Genomic DNA, 20785 nt, shown 5'->3' on the forward strand with positions numbered 1-20785 from the left:
AAAAACAGATCAATCATACACACTGCTGGGATATGTAATTCTAAAAGTAGAAGCACATTGGTGCATGTACTGGTTCTATTGCAGCCTTTACTTTTCCCCTTTTACCTTTAACTCTACATTCACTACAGTGTCTGGAAATGTTCCCACAGTACATCAACAATCATTAGTGTTGCACCCCCCCACCCCATCCCACCCCACCCCTCACACACACACACACACACACACACACACACACACACACCACACACACACACACACACACACACACACACACCACACACACACACACACACACACACACACACACACACACACACACACACACACACATACACACACGGGTTACATCCGTACACAGCCTGCTCTATACTCTGTCACTGGTGTGAGCTCTGTCTTCGAGTTGATGTAGAATCATAGACTTCAGAGCAATGTACCTGAAGAGGTGAGAAAGCGCACATGACACATGATTATGAATACACATTCAAATACATACATTGATTTCCATAATATAAGTTTTATACAAGTTACTACTGTATGTAAAACTTTAAAACTGGTCACAAATATATAGTTTCATAATAAAAAAAAACAGATGGGCAATGCAGTTTTTAGCAAATGTAAATAGTGAATTTGTTGGGTACTATTTTCAGCCGTCGATTTATACACATTAGCCAGTATTTATGGCAGCAGGAAGGTGTACGTTGGATTGACTCAAAATAGACTGCACCTTATGTTTATAGGTTAACGCTAGAAGTTACAATGTGTGCATGCATGTAGATTGTAAAATATGCCTGTACGTGCAAAAAAAAGAAAAAAAAGAATCATGTTTGAGCCCACATGCCGCAAGTCAACAGTCATCGTCACAGTGACACACATACACACACACACACACACACACACACACACACACACACACACACACACACACACACTGGGGTAAAAGGGCTGAAATATCAGTCATATGAGTCAAATGATTACATAATCATGAAAGCAGTGAGTGATGAATTTTTCACACAAACACTGTCCTCATTGAAGGGAAGCAGCCTTGTTTTGATTGCGTAATGCCAGCGGGAGACATCGATATTGGCTTCACATAATGAAATTAGTTATGTCATTAAAGAAGGCTTTGTCTAGACTAAAGCTAGTTTTGAAACCCTGAGAGATTGTTGACTTACTTTTTGGTTAGTTTGTTTATCTCACGTTCTTCTTCCTCTTTAAGTTTCTCGACAAAGCTGTCTAAAACAGGGATCTCAAACTTAATGTACTGGGCAACCTGTGGAGAAAATGATTCAAACATATACGCTCAAGTGAGCTACGCATCAATTATATGATACTGCATCCACCCATATTGTAGTTGCATAGGCATACAAATAGCTGTCATATTTCTTTTCTCTGTCCATAAAATAAGAATAAAACGATAAAAATGTCAAATAAAATACTAAAAGATGAACTGCGTTGACTGTCTGCAACACAAGATGATCCTTTCCAATAGAGGGTAAAACACAGTAGGATATCTCTACTATTATATTAAACAAATTCATCACAATTACAACAATCAAACAAAACTCACATTTTTTTAAATTAAAAATTTAAAGAACACAACAATTAAATCTGTTTCCACAGCTTCCCTGTTGTCCTGGATGTGTAGAAATAAAGACTTATAAAGACTCTTCTGTAGTTCATCCAGAGTAACATGGAGGTTAATTCTGGAAAGAAACATTACTGTGGAATAATTTAAACGCAATCTTTTAATGCTCTAAGCAACACAAACAAAATTTTAGTCACCTCCTTTGTGTTGAAGTCAAGGCAGAAATAATATGTTTCTATTTCAAATCCTGCACACACAAAACCAAAACTATATCTAGATATCACTTGAAGTAAATGAGATTTTTTTTGTTATTGAGATGATCTGATATATATATATATATAGGCCTACGTATGGGAGTGATTCAATTATAGACAATCCAGAAAACATCTCCAGCAACAATCTGGTTTTATTTATATTGCTCAGTGCAGTCACAACATACAGTTGGTCATATTAGTCTATTGTTACATCAGTCCCAAAACAGGATATCTGTCCTCGGCTTGCTAAATTTAACCCAACTGTCTATCACTGGTGCATTGTTTCCTTGTGTGTCTATGTGGAGGACTGCACATAAAAAAGAAAAAGGGTCATGTATTGTGAACAAGATGAGAGAACAGAGAGAGTGGTGGCCCGAGGCCCAGACTCACATCATACGTGACTTCCTCTCCCAGGTCGGCCTCCATGATGAAGATCTTGGAAATCTTCTCACAGGGTCCGTAAAGCACCCGAGCCACCAGTGGGTATTCACCATCTCTCAGGCAGGTCCTCTCTACAAGGGTCACAGTCAAAGAAAGCCACTGACCACAAACATACACACTCCACACAGATACACAAAAAACACATTTCTAGAGACAAAACCACATGAACTATAAAACTTACCGCCAGACTCGTGCACCATATAAAGGACAAACTCTTCAGAATTATTCTCCACCTTCAAAGACAGAAAAAAAACAGATTACTTCTAGTTTTAAGTTTTACAGAAACACCACCATCAGCTCACTGCTTACCCTAAACTTGTGCAGCAGCAGGTTGAGGACTTGTTCAGTCGTCATGGAGCTGTTTACTCGTACATTAGTGACCGAACCATAGGCGGGAGTAAATACAGATGTCTGAGGGCAAGAGAAACAAACATGTAGAAATCTATAACTGAGAAGACACTAAGTATTAGAAACACTCGTGACTCCTTGATGTGAGCAGGGATTCCTGGACTTGAACACCTTGGCACATTTTGAACCGGAAATCTAAAACAGAAAGGAAATCCCTCAGTCTGCAGCTGGAATCTGTTCAATAACACACACACACACACACACACACACACACACACACACACACAGACACACACATGCACGCACGCACGCACACACACACAAACACACACACACGCACACACACAAACACACACACAGACACACATGCACGCACGCACGCACGCACGCACGCACGCACGCACGCACGCACACACACAAACACACACACACCCACACACACACACACACACGCACGCACGCACGCACACACACACACACACACGCACACACACGGAGTGTAGTCAGTAGAAACTGATTAAGGAACTCAGTGTAACCTTGTATTCTGTGGCACATTAATAAAATCCGCCTACAGCAGGCTATTGTGAGACCAAGCACAAGTGCAGACACACACCAGCACAGGAAACCACTGCCCCTCTGCACCTGGAGATGTGTCAACAGCGGGATACATTAACGTGTGTGCTTGTGTCTGTGTTCTGTTTATTGTACCTTGTGGTTGTAGAAGTGTCCGTTGATGGAGAACCTGTGTGTGCGCAAACGCTGCAAATCTCTGGCGGTGTGTGTCTTTGACCTCCTCTGAACCCGCATGAAGGAAGCGTCACTCCTGGTCCTCAGCAGCTGAGGAGAATCCTCTTCCTCCTGACCACCCATGTCACCACCTCAGGGATGCACGTAAACAAAAACACACCCCTCTTAACACATGCATCAGCTGTTTTTATATACGTCAGACATAAACTTTGTACTATATACTATATACTTTGATTCAGTCAGTCACACTAAATTGAAGTAACTGCATTGACTGGTTCAGCTTACTTTCTTTTGAAAAAATGAACAAAACTTGGCTCATTAACAGTATTTTTCCTGGTTAAAAATGAATAATTTTCTTCTAAAAGCCCTTCTATATTCTCTAAGCCAGGACATGTTGGCTTTTCTTATATATTTCCTTTCTTATATAGAATTTGACTATATCATACCACTATATCATGCTCATATTCACTGTCCACATATTTTTTGAAGAGCCATTTTACGATGAAGCTTATAAATGTGTCTGTATCCAACCAAAATACCTGCCGTCCTGCATCACGTCTTTCGACATAATATAAGTTTGCAGGGGGAGTGAATAAAATCGGTGCACTGTCTATCTGTGAGATGTCAACAATTGATAAAACTGCTTTAAAAGGCCAATGTCAGCCACATGTCTAAGTCTGACCCGGCTTATTTATAGTGTTGGTGATCTGATCTGGCCTCTCACAATAATCTGCTCTCAACATGTGAGCCAACCTGTCCACTGGAAGCGCTGAATAAAGCATGTGTGGAGCTCTAATCGGTTTCAGTATGTGTGTGTGTGTATAATCTACAGTAATCCATCAGCTGTTTGTGTGTGTGTGTGAGTGTGACTGTGCATGTGTGACAATGACTGCACGTGTATATCACTCACTCGCTGGTCCGATTTCTCTGCCCGGTGAATTATTGTTAGAGATCGCCGATGACACAGAAGACCTATCGTTTCTGTAGAAAGACAGAGGGAGAAGATGCTCACTGTTTTTCTTTAAAGTGTACAAAATTTTAAATGCATCCACGTGATTTGCAAAAATAATTCAGTAGTTCTTAACTCCTCTTTTTCATTAAGCCTATTTACTTCCACTACACCACTGTCTACATTTTTGACTAGCATTGCAACTATCAATTATTGTCATTATTGCTTAATCAGCCAATCATTTTCTTGATTAATATAATTATTGTTTTGGTCATAAAATGTAAGAAAACAGTGAAAAATCCAAAATAATACTAATGTGACTTAATATCCTAAACCCAAATATATTGAATTTATCTCAGAGAATACCAGTGAATGTTATGGACATTTAAAATGTGTTTCCAATGCAAATATTTATCTTTTGGATGTCACTCCTTTGTGTCTTATTTAGTTTTTTCAGATTTCATTAGCTACCTCTTTAGACTGCTTTCTGATCTGCTGTAAATTTCTCCTCTCTTGTATTATCTTATCTTAATTCCAAAGATATTGGCAAAAAAAAAAGAAGAAGAAAATCCTGAATTGTCAGTACAGCAAAATCATGTTCTACTCAGGTAAAAGGAGTTTCCCCAGCTTCCTCAACTAAATAATACAGGGTGGGGTTAGAGTTTCAAGATGCAGACATTCTCCGCTACTGTGTGAGAGGTCCCTGCTAATATTGCTGGCCCACATCTGTTTGTTCAGCACATGGAGGCATCTGTGTGTCAGTGTGGATAAGGTCGTCGTACCGGTTGAGACGGAATCTTTCATTGTCATCGTACATCTGAAGCCTGATTGGTCGGCGCAGGCCCCAGTAGATGTTCAGCAACCCCTCGAGGATGAGCCCCCCATCCTCCTGCACACACATACACAAAGAAACACACAATCATATAACAATAATTATCAGCAGGCACGGTCAGGGGGGGGATATCCTGCTGGCCGCCCGCCATAGTGGCTCAGTGTCAGGTGTACGTGCAGGAGCAGCCGCTCACAGCTACAGGGTGAACCCTCTCATCTTGGAGAAAACTCGTAAGGCTCCACCCACCCTTTTTCAACACAGTACAAGGGTGAAGTCACGTCTGAGGAGGCAGAAATAATGGGAACAGAGCCGTGGCTGCTTTGGGTCACGTACACACAGGGGGGGCCGTTTTGATTTCACAAAACCGAAACTCTAAAATTAGAAGAAAATGTCCACACTGCTCAGAAAGTAAAAACAGTGATTCAATGTAAAACCAAAACAAAGAGGTCAGCCAATTTTTTTTTGTACAAATTATTAACTGAATCAGTAATAAATCAGATGTTACACCACAATTGTAACCGTAATCACACATAACACACGTAATCATTGATTGTCACACTCAGTAGATACTATATCTAATCACTATATCTAATTTGATATCACATAATACAATGCAACTCTTTGTGGTTTGTGGTTACCCTGGAGCATTTTTGATTAAACCCAAGTAATTTATGGTTTGTTGGTTTGTTGAATAAATGAAAAGATATTTCAGGATAAAGTATTATAAAAGTATTACAAAGTGTTACTAATTTAGGACATATATGAGTGTGGACGGCTGTATCTGTACATACTGTACAGCGTTTAAGATTAAATGGCTGATCTTGCAGTACCACGAGTCATTAGGATGTGAGAGCTTGTCATTTAAGTGCTTAAGTACAAACCTTTGGCCTTACTCTGCTCAGGAAAATGGTGAATTTTTCATGAGCAAATTGTCCGGGGGTAGAAGAATAACACATCCCACTCAACCAAAGACAAAGCCAGAGAGAGGGAGCCATGCGGTGCAAGTAACCACGGTCAAAAAGTCCAAAAAAATGAACTTAAAGGTGGATGTGCAAACCCTTTTTGTACTTTTTGATTAATTTGTCCGACAGAGAAACATATGTCACTTAAATAATCAAAAGACATCTGACTGGTTTTAATTAAAGCTCTACAAATTGAGAATTAGGCAGAAATGCTATAAAGTATTCCACTGAGGGCACTCACTGGATAAACTTGTGGATGACATATTTGTTATGTTATACAGCAGAGGAATCAAAATGAAGCTTGACAGCTGAAAGAATACTACTGCTGGAGATAAACACAGTCAGTTTTTAGTACCGTTTTGAGATGGATAAGAATCATTTTAATATGTCAGGAGATGGATGTAAATGTCAGGGGAGGGAGAGGAGAAGCAGAAAGTAGGGTTTTGGAGGTGTGTCAGATCGCTCCCAGGGCTTCATTGTTTCGGGAACATAAACATTCAGAGCAGCTGCAGCACTGAACCTTGCTAACCCGCCACTCCTGAGTTTCCTGAACAGGCATGGACACACCCTCACGCACACACATTCCCATAGATGTGAGTAAGGTCAGCAGGGCTATTTTTGGCAGTCGTGGTTAATCGCTCTGCTGCAGTGTGCCTCTATAAAGCCTGGATACACACTCCGGTCCAGTCATACTCAACTGAGCAGACCAGACATCACTCTGTTTCACTCTGCGTGTCAGACACATTAACTGAAGAATCAAAGGTGAGAGTGTTTCTTTCTTTCTTTTTCCATTATCAGTTATTGTTTATTACAGTTCAGCTATATGTACGAATGGATTTTAGAGGGACTGCAGCAACTTTACATGTTGTCTTGTTATCTGACTTTTTGATTTTTCCTCTCCCTAATGCAGCATGAAACGCAGGCAGTTGTTGCTTTCTCTGCCTCACCTACCCACCATTACTGAGACGCTGGAGGACTTGCCTGTCCATCCATCATCCTCCCAGTCTACCCAGGGCTCCCAATCTCTAGAGGAGTACATGACCAGTATCCAGGCCCTTGCCTGCCCTGTTGAGGCCCCGAGCTGCGGCCCCGTCAGACTCCAGAGGTCCCCCAGGCTACGGCAGCTCTCAAAGGCTCAGATGAAGCTCTCTGTCTCAGCCTCGCTTCCTCGCGGCTCTCCCCGCGCACTAAGGACTTCCAGACCTTCCAGTCTGAGTCTTAACAGCACAGAGGAATTTTCTCTCAAGATGGGCAGAGAACGAGACAGCAAGGGCAAAGACCCCATGGACTGGCTGTTTGGACAGATAAGGACTTGAAGGGAGACGTTGTTGCCGTGTCCTGTCGGCACTTTGGTGGAATATCTCACAATGAAACAAGGCTGGAAGAACCTGCTCTTTGTATGAGGATTAAAACAGAGCACCGTATGAGGGGACTTACTACGATGTCTGAGCAAAGACAAAATCACCATATGTGAAGATCTATTTATTTCTATGCACTGAGGACTGAAGTCTACGTGTTTACATTGTTTAATATTTTGTAAAGATGTAAAGGATATAGTTTGTAATAAAATACTAAAATAATCATGAACATGTTTATTGTCTGCCATTTCTAGTTGCTCTGTCTACACCGAGTATTTTCTGGTTCCAGATTTTCAAACGTGAGAATTTTCTGCTGGTTTTCTGTTTTCTATCATAAACTGAATCTCTTTTGTTTTTTGAAGATATTACTTTTGGCACTGGGAATTTGTGATTAACATTTTTATTATTTTCTTACATTTGAGAAACTTAATGATTAATTTAAAAAAGTAATCAATATTTTTGGTCATCAGTATAGTTAGCTGCTGCCCTGGTTGAGAAGCTACTGCCAGGGCTGCATCCACGTAGCACGGATGTATTAAAACACTGTAAGAAGCTGTGTCTACAGGCCAGTTTGGGATTGCAACATTCAAATACTGGACTCAAGTAAAGTTTTACAGTATTTGAGTAGGGAGACCGAGTATGGTTGTAACATGGGGAGAGTTGTAACACCACCAATTCCACCAAACAGGGATAATATAGGAGTCATGATTATTTCAGTGTTTACCCACTTCCTCCTCAGTAGTACAGTAGTACTAATTCATATGTAGTTTCTCAGGCAAAATGTGATGCATGTTTCCCCTGCTACTTTAAAACCACTATGCTAATAAAGCTAACTAAACAATGGCTGACAGGGATGGAGTACGTTGTAACAAATCTTTGAAAAGTATTACAGCCATCCTTTTAGATACAACCATGAACACTTTCTTGCAAAAAATATAATTTCAACTAATCATGAATCGTATCGCACAATCTGTCACAGTAATACTAGTAATACTAGTGCTCATTACATTGGAGTCCCTGTTGATAGATTAAATATAGGCTATTGCATTTATTATGTGTAATTTATACTCTTCACCGGTGGCCCCACGGTGCAGTATCTTTGAGCAGCTACGTTAGAGGCGATTATTAAAAAGCAGTCACTGAAGGTGATGATGATTTTAAAATAGAATTTATTTTTAAATAAAATGTACTGATTTAATTTACGTGCAGGAAGTGATGTGAGCTTGACTTCTATTCCTGAGGAACAAAGCTGCATGAAGGAGCTCAGAAGGTCTGTGTTGTGCTTTGTAAATCTGCTCTGCTCATCAAACATTTCTGTATCATACAGTTTATCCACACCCTTAAAAAAAAGTGTGTAATAATTACTTCAAAATGTTAAAATGATGTGAATCATATATCACAGTCGTCACACTCACCAGATCTCAACCTAACTGAACACCTACTGTATGGATGATTTTGGTATTAGACAGCGCTCTTCACCAACATTATCATACCACCCAAGGAAAATAAATATTGTGGAAGAATGCTGTTCATTTCTCCAAAGGAGTTCAGAGACTTGGAGGATCTATGACGAGGAACAGTGAAGCTGTTCTGGAGGCTCGGGGTGGAGCGACATTTCAACGTACTTTATGCGGGTTTGTCACCCACCTGCATATATATCTAATAATATAAAACTCACAGGGTCCATTTTAATGAATAGTTCAGTTTGCTGATAATAATTACATACTTTAATTTAAGATCAATACTTTAATTTAATATAAATGCAGGACTTCTACGTGGAGTATTTTGGTGTTGTTGTGCTACTGCTGCTACTTCTTCTTACAGGCCAACCATACTAGTGACTTCTTTGCAGTGAGCTTCACATCTTAAAAAAAACAAACCAAAAAAACAGCATGCCACTGACATCTAGTGGTAGCCGATGGTGCTGCAGTGGAGGCGTTTTAACCTGAAAAGTGTTCGATGCAGCCACTAGGGTGAGCTGCATGCACATAGACCGATATGTGGTGTTAGAGCAGACAAGCACAGGCACAATACTGTCAGCCACGCAAGTGTTGCCCAGTGGTGACTCAGATCAGACTGGAATCATTTGACTTCCACATTATAATGTCAACACATTCTGTAGTAACAGGTCGGTTAAGTTGTTAGAATGACTATTCCTTGAATCAGAAGACCAAAGTTTACATCCCTTTTACCACAAATGCACCATGCTGAAGCGCTCATAAGCAAGACAGTGAATCAGTACCGGCTCCAGCAAAGGTCTCGCTCTGCTGTGTGAACAGCAAAATAAGAATATGCCTCAAGCAATCAGCATCATCCACATTTTTGTTTTTACGCATAACACAGTTGTACTCTTAGTAGGAATATATGTTAGAGCTTGTTTTCTCCTCAAAATTTATTGGATGGTGCCGAACCTCCAACCACCTGACATGTCCTGCCACAACATGACTAATACACGTCACCTGACTACACCTGCAGAGCGCAATCATGGCGCAATCTTAAAACACAAACCCTTTTATATCCCTGTGCCATTTTAAACCGTCTTTTCCCACTTCTTTTTCCCACACAGAGCCTGTTCGCATCGGTCTGGACAGTTGCCCAACAATTAAAACAAAGAGAAAGACATGTAAGGTAAATATGAACACAATGAAGCTCTGTATGGGAGTGACGGTGCAAGTCTAAGGCTGGTTTTCATCAAGTTCATAATGAGTTTCCCAATTTTGGTCTTAGGCCAGCTTCAACCCCAAGAATTTCACTGCTGCGTAATATATTTTGTCCCTCATATCCACCAAATATCCAATGAGTCAGTCATGACTAACCTTTAGTCTCAGTCTGTGTGGTTCATGAGGTTAAAGAGTTCTAGCTTTGTCACTATGTACGTATGTCATGTATAAATTATTATAGCAAGAAAATAAAGAATTTTACATATGCACCATTATAGTTTTCAACATTATTTCACAGTGTATTTGGCAAAAGGGCTTTTTCATTACCACATATCCTACATTACATTACATTACAGCAGATGCTTTATGGGGCAGCAGTAGGGGATCTTGGCATGAGTGCTACTACATCTATTTCACAAATGCAAGGAGATCAAGCAAAGAAGTGCATAGTACCTGCTAGTTAGGCATGTTATGGTGTTAAAGGTGTTTGGTGAGGAGGTGCTCTCAGAAAAGAAGTTAGTCAGATTTCTGAAGATAGAGAGGGACGCCCCTGCTCTGATAGCATTCAGTAGCTCGTTCCACCATCGGGGAACCACAGACGAGAACAGTCTGGACTTAAATTATGGCAATGACACATCCTACTCTAACAATACAGTAAAGTTAATTAGGTAGCTGTTCTGAAGCTTTTGGTTATATCACAATGTCACATGATCCTCATCAGCAGATGATGCTGCCCAACGGTCGACATTCAAATTTAAAGGGGCTATTTGTAAGTTTTCTCTGAAATAAGCAAATATCTCCTTTAAGGACACTTCATCACTTGTTGTTAATTGGAAATTAATTTTCGACATCGGAAAAAAGCAGTTGACAAACCCGACATTTAGTTGCTGTTCTGGAGCTTTTCACACAAAATTTAAAGTGAATATTCGACATCTTTGACTGAAAGCTCCAGAACAGCTGCTGAATGGACCGGGTGGTGACACTGTTTTGTCAGCTGCTATTTCAAAGGTCACGAACAAACTCTCATTCTTAAAAAAGTTTGTGTAGCTTGAACTCATGAACTTTTCCAGAACAGTCTGAACGGTGGAGCTGGAACAGACTTGTTTTGTTTTTTTTTCCCACTTGAACGTTCATTCATTAGGATCCCATTTCACATCACCTGGATAATCAGATCGTGTTGGTATAGCTTTGTGGCTTCAGTTAAGTTTCAATTTTTGTCATCAACTAGACTGATCTAACAATGCTGTCTTTCGCTTTGTTTCTCAGCAGTTTTTTTACAATATTTTTGTTGGAACTAGACTGAACAGTTTGCAATATACTGTATCAGACTAAAACATTGCTTTGTCACAGCTTTACAGCTAATATTTGATTACCAATTAAGCAATTATATTGATTTTGACAAAATACAAGTGAATGCAGAAAGAGTAGATGTTATGCATTTTTAGCTTATATGAGCGAGTCATCGTCCCCATTGACCCTTAACTCTTTCTTTGTCTGTTGTCAACATTTCTTTCCTGGAACTGGATCCTTGGACAACCTGAGCAATAACACAGAAGAAATGTGCTGTAGAATCAACAGTTCTCAGTGTAGTAACCTCTTTATTTTTATATCACACTTAAGAAATGTATATTTAGGTGATTCTAGTCTGGACTGAATCTCTTTAGACATTAGTGACGCAACATGTTTTGGTTGAATTACAAAGTGACATGCATTTAGTTAAAGTTAAAAAATAAATGACACGCTATCAAAATTCCACATTAAAGTTTCAGCTGAAAAATCACTTGTTACTCAGTTGTAATTCAGTGTGTTGAGTCATTCTTTATAATGAGTTCTGTTAAATATCTTCATCTGTTTTAGAGGTTTGAGATATTGCATCCTTACTTTTGGTTAATATTATGATATCACTGGTCCCTATATTTTACATGTGCATAATGCATGTACCTACATCAGGTCTGTGAATGTGGGGGATTTTCCCAAGAATGAGAAAATGTAGTGAGTCTGGCTGGGGGGACCAAAAAAGAGGGACAGACCATGACCACCCTGCTGTGCCCTGCCCATACACACACACACACACACACACACACACACACACACACACACACACACACACACACAAATCTGCTTGAGACCACAAGGGGGAACTCCCGATCATAAAATCAGAAAACTTATCAAACAAATAACCAAACCTCTTACAAACAGCTTTGCAGAACAAACCGCAAACAGCAGGCGTTTACTGTAGAATTGCTTTGCTAAGCAGTGAGTACATATGACTGAAACCCGCAACTCCCTCCCTCCCTCCATTTCCATTTTATTCTTGAGGGTGAGGGGAGGCTTCTTGTGGTTTGCAAGCCCTTTGGTATGTTGGACAAGAAGCCAGTAATCGCAGATCTGAACTCAGAACAGTCATCATATTGGAAGCTTATTTGGTTTCAGATTTTTAATCCTCATTATCTTGTCTAAGAATGAAACCGGTTTCCAGTTTTGTTATGTGTGCTACCCACATCCGTCCACCAACCCACCGCCAAGGCATTATCAGTTACTCTCCCTGTTTACGCTTTTATTTCCACCAGCAGCGTCTCCTGTCAGGTGGCATGTCTGCAGCTGAGCTTGTCTTACCTCACGAGTCCTCAGCTGGAAGTTTTTCCCTTCATGATAACAGTTGTATGTCCTCAGTAGTGACAAGATGTCAGACCTGAATGTGAACACAAGACCACAGAGGAAAGATTAGCTCTCATGATGCAAGAAAGGATGAAACTTAATATATGCAATCACCACTGTGAGATTACTTTATTGTAGATAAATACCTCGCAGTGAGGAAACTAAAAGGACTTACTTTGGTATATGTTTCTCCTCGCTGAGCTTCACGTAGGTCTGAGGCTCACCCATTCTGTCTCGTGCGCAGCTGTGGCAGATGAATATGAGTAACAAACGTTAAAAACGACATATGGATTGCATTATCTCAATATGCATATGAATGTAATGTGCTGCCATATTTCATTTTGATTCAATTCGAGCATTGGAAAATTTTTCTTCTCTTGGAAAGCTGGAGACGGAAATCAGGAGAAATCACATGGTGTTGTTGACACACAGCCAGCAAACTGATAGAAGTTGTGTTGTTGTGGCTAAGCCTAACAAAACCTGGAAACTAACACTGTGTCTTCATTCAAGGACGACTCCTGCCTCTGTGTGCGGCTTCTTATTGAAAATTGGCATACACTGCACTAATGATAAGAAACACCTCCGTTGTCTCTCTGGCACAGTTTTACAGAACACAACTGCTGTCTTTTTAGCCTAATAAAGTCAGTGCATGGTAGGGGAAAAAAAGGGAAATTCATCAATAACTGTGTCCTTCAGGGTGTCAAGTCTCCTCCGACAAAACTGGAGGAATGCTGTCCCTGATCCCTGTATCCTGATGACTGCGTCCTGATTTCAGAGGGAAAGTGCCGTGGGGAATTTCCTGGTTTGGAAAGCCCAGCTCTGAGTGAGCGGGGGAGGAGCATGAGTATAAAACAGCAACATGTGGCTCAGAGGCTCAGTGTCAACGCTAAGCTTGCTTCCAATATGAAGCTTTACCTTCAGTCCGTCTGTCAGCTCGCCTTCCTGATCCTCTGCTGCGCTCTGATCGCAGGTAAGAATCTACAGATTGATCTATGCTTGTATCCGTGTGTTTTTCTTTGATAAGATCTGGATTCAGTAAAAATGTGGATTCTCGCTTTATTTGGGTAAAACTGTCTTTAACATGTGAACTTGCAGTAACTTAAATCCCTGCTCGTGTTGCACGGTATCGAATTAACCTGTAATCCCGTTACTGTGTCTGTGCAGTGAGAGAGTCAGACAGCACGTTTGTCCCGGGAAGATGCTTGTGCCCACACACACAACCAGGTGTCAGAGGGCAACTGAAAGAGCTCACAGTCTACCAAAAGAGCCCCAGCTGCAGCAAAATCACAGTCATGTGAGTACCAGATCCTGCTGACACACACATTCCCACACACGCACATCCAGATGAATGTGACTCAAAGTGTGGATTTTTACATGTGTTTTTCAGAGTGACACTGAAGAGTAACAACGAGCAAGTGTGTCTGAATCCAGAGGCGCCGATGGGCAGACAGCTTACTCGCTGCTGGAATAGGTGAGCGCCTTGATCAGTGAAACTTATCTATTAGTACAGACACTCATTAAGGGCATGAACAGTAAACATGTCCTGAAAACCCTGGCTTTGTGAGGTCTTTGTAATCCTAACGGACACTAAAGCTTTGTAAACCCCAGAGGATCACACAACCTTCAATTTAGGTTAAAAAATCAAATTTAGCAATGACCTTTGCACACGACAACAACAATATTCAAGGTCTAATTTGGTTATAGAAGGGTTCCACCCATCTTCATATTTCCTGTAAATCATTGCCAACAGTATCTTATTTGTTGCCAAGCCAGTTCTTGTATCAACAAAGCACCTAGTTTTGCCACCAGTACGCTGGTAATCCTTGACTTTAGTATTATCTCTCTTAGTGGTATTAATGGGTTCTCCTATATAAGCTATTAATGCATGATCACATCTAATAAGCTAAGAGGTTTTTTTTTAATTTTTTATTCTGCACACTGTCTGATACTACAGGAGCACATTCCCAGCTCTACCTCCACACTAAAGTTTGCACTTCTCTGTGTTTTCCAGAGCTCATAAAATGGGTCGTGATGTGAAACTGTGCCTGAAGAGGAGGAGAGGGAGAGGGAGAGGGAGAGGAGGTCAGCAACAGCGGTCTCGACAGAGGAGCCGCGGCCATAACGTGAATGCCTGATCCTCAAACTCCCAATAATCAACCATCCTGCCAAATGAAATAAAGCTACTGCGTGGCGAGAAGTGGGCACACACGGAGAATCCAAACTGTTGGACTCTTAACTCCAGGCCACCAGCTGGTGTTAAACAGAAACAGCACACTACCACTTCTACAAATGTCTCACAGCTCAGACAACAAGTTCCCCTGAATTGCTGCCTGGGCTGTAAATAAAACTGATCTTCTAGGCCAGAAGCAGGGGGCTGTTTTTTTGTTCAAATGACTTATGTAATGTTAAAAACAAAGCCCTGGAGGCTCGTCAGAAATGTTAAACTTTAGCTTTAAAATACTATAAAATGGTCAGTATATTGTTTATGTGTAGTTCTGTGTATGCACCTGTAAAAGCTAACTGAACACTTTGTTGGTTATTTATTTTTATATGAACATGGGAATTTTTTTTGCGACATTGTGTCTTTTTTTTTTTTTTTTGTAATAAATATATCTGAACACTGGTGTTGCCTTGTGAGCTATTCTTTGTTAAAGCTCCTGACTGGAGAACTGAAGGACGATTACTTCCTTGGCAGGATATGAGAGGTCACTTGACCCACAGTCTCAGCTTTGGTTAATAAACTACAGGATGTGAATCAGCAACAGGCAAAGACAAACATATCTCATTCAAAACATCTGCACAAATATCTCAAAGTTACAACAGGAGCTTATCTCTAGTGTCAAATCTACAGAGTTCATGTAAAAACATTCGCTGGTGATGGTTTGTAAAACAAGACACCAGTGATGGTGCATGTTGTAATGTTGTACACGTTTATGGACTATTGTCTGGTGTTGAACAAACAGACGGACACATTCAGGTGATAAGGGCGTGGGGCACTGAAAGTGAGTGTTTATGGCGGGTGGCTGATAACCATGCTTCAAAGCAGCTCCGAGATTTCTTGTAAAGCATGTGACAGTGTAGATCCCACACACACACACACACACACACACACACACACACACACACACACGATACTTTTGCCCTGCACTCACACCAATCTGAATAAGAGATATTGAATAACCAAGGCATGTGCCAGCCTGTGTCCTTTCCCACCAAAAGGAATTGATTTGGTCTGTTGATACAATCCCATGAGATCACTCAACGCTTCACGGCACATGATGGTAGAACAGAAAGTGAAAGTAAGTGGCTCAACAAGCTCCTCTTTGTCACAGGCAGAGCTGGGTAAGGATGTTTTTTTTCCATATTTGGTGTTTTATTGATGAACTCAGTGAAAGGATTGAGGTTCCTTTGAAGCCAAAAATAATTCATTGCAGATGGGATTAAACAGGATACCAACTGAGAGGATATGTGACCAGCTGTCCGGATAACTGTCTTGTTTCTGGATGGCATGCAACCAACAGAAATTCACCCTTAAAATCCTATGCACACTTACTCCAGTACTTTTCAGTACTTTTCAATTATACAGACATTGTATTACAGCTGTAGTTACTTCCTGCATTGTTCAATAACAACTACCCAACAGAATGTCAATAATTAAAAGATTGCTACATCTTAACCAAATATATAAAAATGCAGGTTAAAGTAATCATTATATTAACACAATAACAATATACAAAAACATAACATAACATAAAAACATTCTGTTCTGCGATTCTGTTGTCATAATAAATACTTTTTATATTTTAAAATATATTTTTCTAATAATAGCTCTGCACTTTTACTTAGGTATAATTTAGCATACAAGCTTGTAATTGAGGATTTAGCACTACTATTGCTTCTAGACAAAACACCCCAAACCTCAATATTTACTATCAGCTAAGAAATAAACTTTGTCAAGCTTCTTGACTCTTGAACACAAATTGCAGATTTACTTCACCTTTTCTGCAACACACTACACATCCACATGTAATGCAAAGGTAAGCACAGTCTTCAATACACACTGACAACTGATTCATTAACAACTTTTAGTAGTGTGTTAATGAACAAGGTGTAATGGTGTTGTACTCACTAGTAGCAGATTTGTCTTATCTGAAGTCAAACTTTTAATTGTGTAAGGTGATGTGATTTTGAGTCTTAGGTCTTATTCTGAGGTCTGAGTTTAGGATTTTTTCTATAGTGAGTTTCCTTTTTTAACGATATAGGTTTTTCTATAGGAATTGCATTAAGATTATATGAATAAAAAAAGAAAGAAATGTTTTGTTAAAATGCAGGAATACTCCCTCCTTAACTGTAACACACTGTAGCCTATACTTTGAACAAACATTGGATGTTACATTCGAACACTTGCCTCTGTAATACCTGTCACTTAAGCCACATAACCATGACGCTGATGTCACAATGGTGCCACCTAGTGTCTAAAGTGCGATGTACACCAAACTTCATCGAGATCCTCATTGGGTGTAGAAGAAATGGCTCCGTCTTAGTCACTGATGGTCCATTAAGCAGCTCGATGACACAGTGTCGTATTGTTTCAAATTAACAAGGACTGTTGTCTCTCTTCACACTGACAACACCTGCCGGGACAGAGCCTGCAGGACACTGGGCGGCTTTAATGTAGTCTTTACTCCAAAGTGCTTAAAGCTCTGAGCTCTCGGTTGGGACTCTCCCAGCAGCCCACTGTCTGAGATGAGCTGTGGACTTGCAGTGTATCATTTGGTCACATGATAGAGGAGGTGATTCTTTAGCTTTTCTTGCAGCTGAAGCAGAAGTTTCTTATAGGGGGAAAAAAAAAGAAGAAAAAAAATGCTTGCATGAGCAGCAGTAGTCACCACAAAAACCAGGAAACTAGACTGCCCAGTACTGACCACACAACTGTCTGAATGGGAAGTGACTCCGGGAAGTGAGGCACAATTTCAGCTGAACAATGAACACTGAGGACAAAATAGGAGACAAGTCGTTTGAATGTTCTCTCACACCGCTGCTCCTCTTACTATTCTCACGTAGTTAAAAGATTGAAATCAAAATCCAAACTATTCTAATGGACTCTTCATGGTCTTCATGAAAATCCAACACTGTTTATGTTAATTACTGAGGCAATGGCTGCACCTATATCAGCGCTCCTCCCTCCCTGTAATGACCTCTGCCCATCTCCACTTTCATCCAAGGAAACTGCTGACAGAGTAGGTGCATAATGGGATGGGATGGTCAGTCTATCTCTCATACATATTTATACATAATAATGGGTGTATAAATATTCCATAACTTAAAGGATTCCAGTCTGTCACCATTATTATGAATTATTCAGCCACTGCACATGGCTGCACAGGAGATGGACCAAAGGCTGTGAGCTGTGCAAAGAAGATAGAGGTCATTTTACTGGGTGATGATGAGGTTTTGGTGAATTTCTCTTCTCTTCTCTACCTCTGTGTGTGTGTGTGTGTGGTGTGTGTGTGTGTGTGTGTGTGTGTAAGCTCCCTCGGTGGACAAAGAACCTTCATTGCAGGTCTGCTAATTGGTTTGATCATCGCGAGATTCGTATCCAATTATCGCACCTACACTGCCAGCTGCGCCCCGAAGTCGATCCATTCCCATGCGTAAAATGTCCAGGAGTGCTCCAAATAGCGCACACAGTGCAGTCTGAATTTCAAGACAAACGCTGACATTTCCTTGCAAATCACCTCATGAAGAAAGATCTATTTGTATTGCAGCCATTACTGTAATGAACGTCTAGTTTTAATAGTTGAATAAAACAGACAAAAGCTGACGATAAGGAAAGTTTTGTAGCAGCCGCCACAGTATTAATGTTCCTGGATGCAAAAAAGAAAACAACTGTTACCGTTAGAAACCTGCGTCCAACTTCAGAACCCCAATTGAGGTGGTGTTTAACCGCGTGATTTTCTAGGTAAAGTTTCCTCCCTCCTGCTATTTTCCTATAAAAAAATACCCTGCTGTAGATTTGATCAGTTTGTTTCTTACCATAGCAGAGCGCGTCCACCGTCTTCTTCCGTATATATCTACCAGCGATGTTCGCTATCCCGCTACTCCTTCGTTATCTTCATGCCTGCCCGGCCGTGCGGCGTTCAGAGCTGGAGGATAAAACTGACAACAGGGTGATCCAATAGAAGGCCCGTACTGGAACGCCTCAGCCAATCAGCACTCAGGGTGGGCGGGGCTAACGCAATCAGGGCTGCATACCTCTCTCCTCCTGATCAAGGTGCATCTGAGTTCACAGCAGTGTCTTGCATTCTGCTCTTTGATGACAAAAGCTCAGAGGATCATCATTAGACAACTTTTTTTTTTTACTATGCTAATTTTGTGATTTGGACCTATAATCTATTCGAATCTTTTTTAAAGGATGGACTAATAGGTGTGTTTTATTACTTAAATGTTTGTATCTTGTATCATGCTTGAATTTTATTTTATTTTATCACCTTTACTGTTAAGTTTTTATAGTTTGTTATGTTTTATGATTTTTCCTAATGTTTTTTTTGACAGAATCAAATCAGTTGCAAAAAACAAACAATTCAAAGAACTAGCTCTGTATATTGATTTCCTTATCACATGTGCAGTGATAAGAAAATCTAATCTCTCTAGCACAGCCATCACTAAAACACTGGCCCTGTTTTTTCTTCTCCAGCACAGCAGTAAAGGAAGAAGTCTCTGTGACCTGTTAAGATTTACTTCACCCATCCTGTTTTTGAGCCTGGATCTGCCATCTAGGAAACTATTGTAGGGTGGAAACACAAGCTGTAGGAAGTCTCTCTCTCTCTCTCTCTCTGTCTCCCTCTCTCTCTCGCTCTCTCCCTGTCTGAATAGGATTTATGATTTAACATGCACAGAGGAAGTAAGTTGTTCCAGCAGCGTAGCAGCTGAAAAACTTCCCTCACAGAGAACAACTCATTCTAAAAGGACATGGGTACAGGAGGAAGAAGTTGGTGGGGCGTTTATGGAAGTGGTGTGGAAATACTGACGTTCTTTTCCCTCTCTTTTGTTTCTTATTGGGTCACTCGGCTGCTAATTGACCAGATATTCTTGTAAAGAGGACAATGCAGCCCTGATTATGGCCAACTGAGCGGCCTCAGAAAACTCAGCACAAAGACTCCCTGTTCTCTCCATAAAGCACCAAAACATCTCCTGACTGGACTCACATGTCATGGCTTTGATATATAGAACAAAAAAAAAACAAGGAAAGAAGGAATGATACCATGTAGCAGCTGCTGATGTAGATTGTGTCTAATATAGAGAATAACCCAGTTGTTTCACCCACAGGCTATATATATGTGTGTGTGTGTGTGTTTTCACAAGTCTGCTGTCTGGCCCCACTTCTCAGTGAGGTGTTTTCTGATGAATGAGGCTCTCTGCTTTTATTGATTCTCTCCTTAGCTTTGATGCTGCAGAGATGTTGCCTCTTAAGGCTACATACAGTTATATACCTACACTTCAGTGAACAAAGGACCGAGGAATCTGGTGTGTGTGTACAGTGTGTGTGCAGTGTGTTTGCCTGTGTTTTGACAGAGCGAAAACAGTATTGATTTATGACCTGAACAAAAGAGGATGGTCTGTATGGAAGATTGTATCCTGTGTAGCATGATGGGAAAAAAGAAAAACAATTGAAACAATAACTGGCTTTTCATGCTCACCTTTGTGTCATGAATATGCTCATTTCAAGGTGATTTATAGAGTGTAAGTCTGATTCACGGACCCTATTAACATCATCAACGCACAGCATATGACATATTATTAATTATTATTATTACTATTATTTTTATTTCTAAATTATTTTTGGTGTGCTGGCACATTGGATGTGTTTTGGTGAAGGCCTGTTTTGGCGCTCTGGTGGGTGATCTGATGTTTCTCTCATCACCATAATAACGCCTGCGCTCCTCCCAGAGCTCCGTCTCCATGGTCACCACGCGCACATGACAAACACA

The 20785-nt window shown here is 40.5% G+C and overlaps 2 protein-coding genes and 1 long non-coding RNA gene across 5 annotated transcripts; 2 read left to right on the forward strand and 1 right to left on the reverse strand.

Annotated features, from left to right (window-relative positions):
• Positions 1-257: 257 nt before the first annotated feature.
• Positions 258-18925, reverse strand: rassf4a (Ras association domain family member 4a). 3 transcript variants are annotated; one of them, XM_056396072.1, is made up of 12 exons: positions 18831-18925; positions 17214-17626; positions 12970-13038; positions 12753-12828; positions 5107-5213; positions 4286-4356; positions 3337-3506; positions 2590-2691; positions 2462-2513; positions 2230-2351; positions 1173-1270; positions 258-434 (listed from the first exon to the last, which is right to left on the reverse strand). In XM_056396072.1, the coding sequence occupies exons 3-12, from the start codon at positions 13020-13022 to the stop codon at positions 365-367; spliced, it is 921 nt and encodes a 306-aa protein (XP_056252047.1). In that variant the 5' UTR covers positions 13023-13038; positions 17214-17626; positions 18831-18925; the 3' UTR covers positions 258-364. The 3 variants fall into 3 exon arrangements, with proteins under 3 accessions (XP_056252047.1, XP_056252048.1, XP_056252046.1); XM_056396073.1 differs by lacking the exons at positions 17214-17626; positions 18831-18925 and adding an exon at positions 13287-13496; XM_056396071.1 differs by lacking the exon at positions 17214-17626 and having other exon boundaries at positions 259-434.
• Positions 6547-7705, forward strand: LOC130181703 (uncharacterized). The gene is made up of 2 exons (XR_008829621.1): positions 6547-6880; positions 7029-7705. It is a non-coding gene; the product is annotated as an uncharacterized LOC130181703 (long non-coding RNA).
• LOC130181701 (C-X-C motif chemokine 2-like) lies at positions 13614-15417 on the forward strand. Its single transcript, XM_056396074.1, has 4 exons — positions 13614-13764; positions 13959-14088; positions 14182-14265; positions 14806-15417. The coding sequence occupies exons 1-4, from the start codon at positions 13635-13637 to the stop codon at positions 14927-14929; spliced, it is 468 nt and encodes a 155-aa protein (XP_056252049.1). The 5' UTR covers positions 13614-13634; the 3' UTR covers positions 14930-15417.
• Positions 18926-20785: the final 1860 nt, after the last annotated feature.

Source organism: Seriola aureovittata, chromosome 14, assembly GCF_021018895.1.
Source record: "Seriola aureovittata isolate HTS-2021-v1 ecotype China chromosome 14, ASM2101889v1, whole genome shotgun sequence".
NCBI classification, from domain to species: domain Eukaryota; kingdom Metazoa; phylum Chordata; class Actinopteri; order Carangiformes; family Carangidae; genus Seriola; species Seriola aureovittata.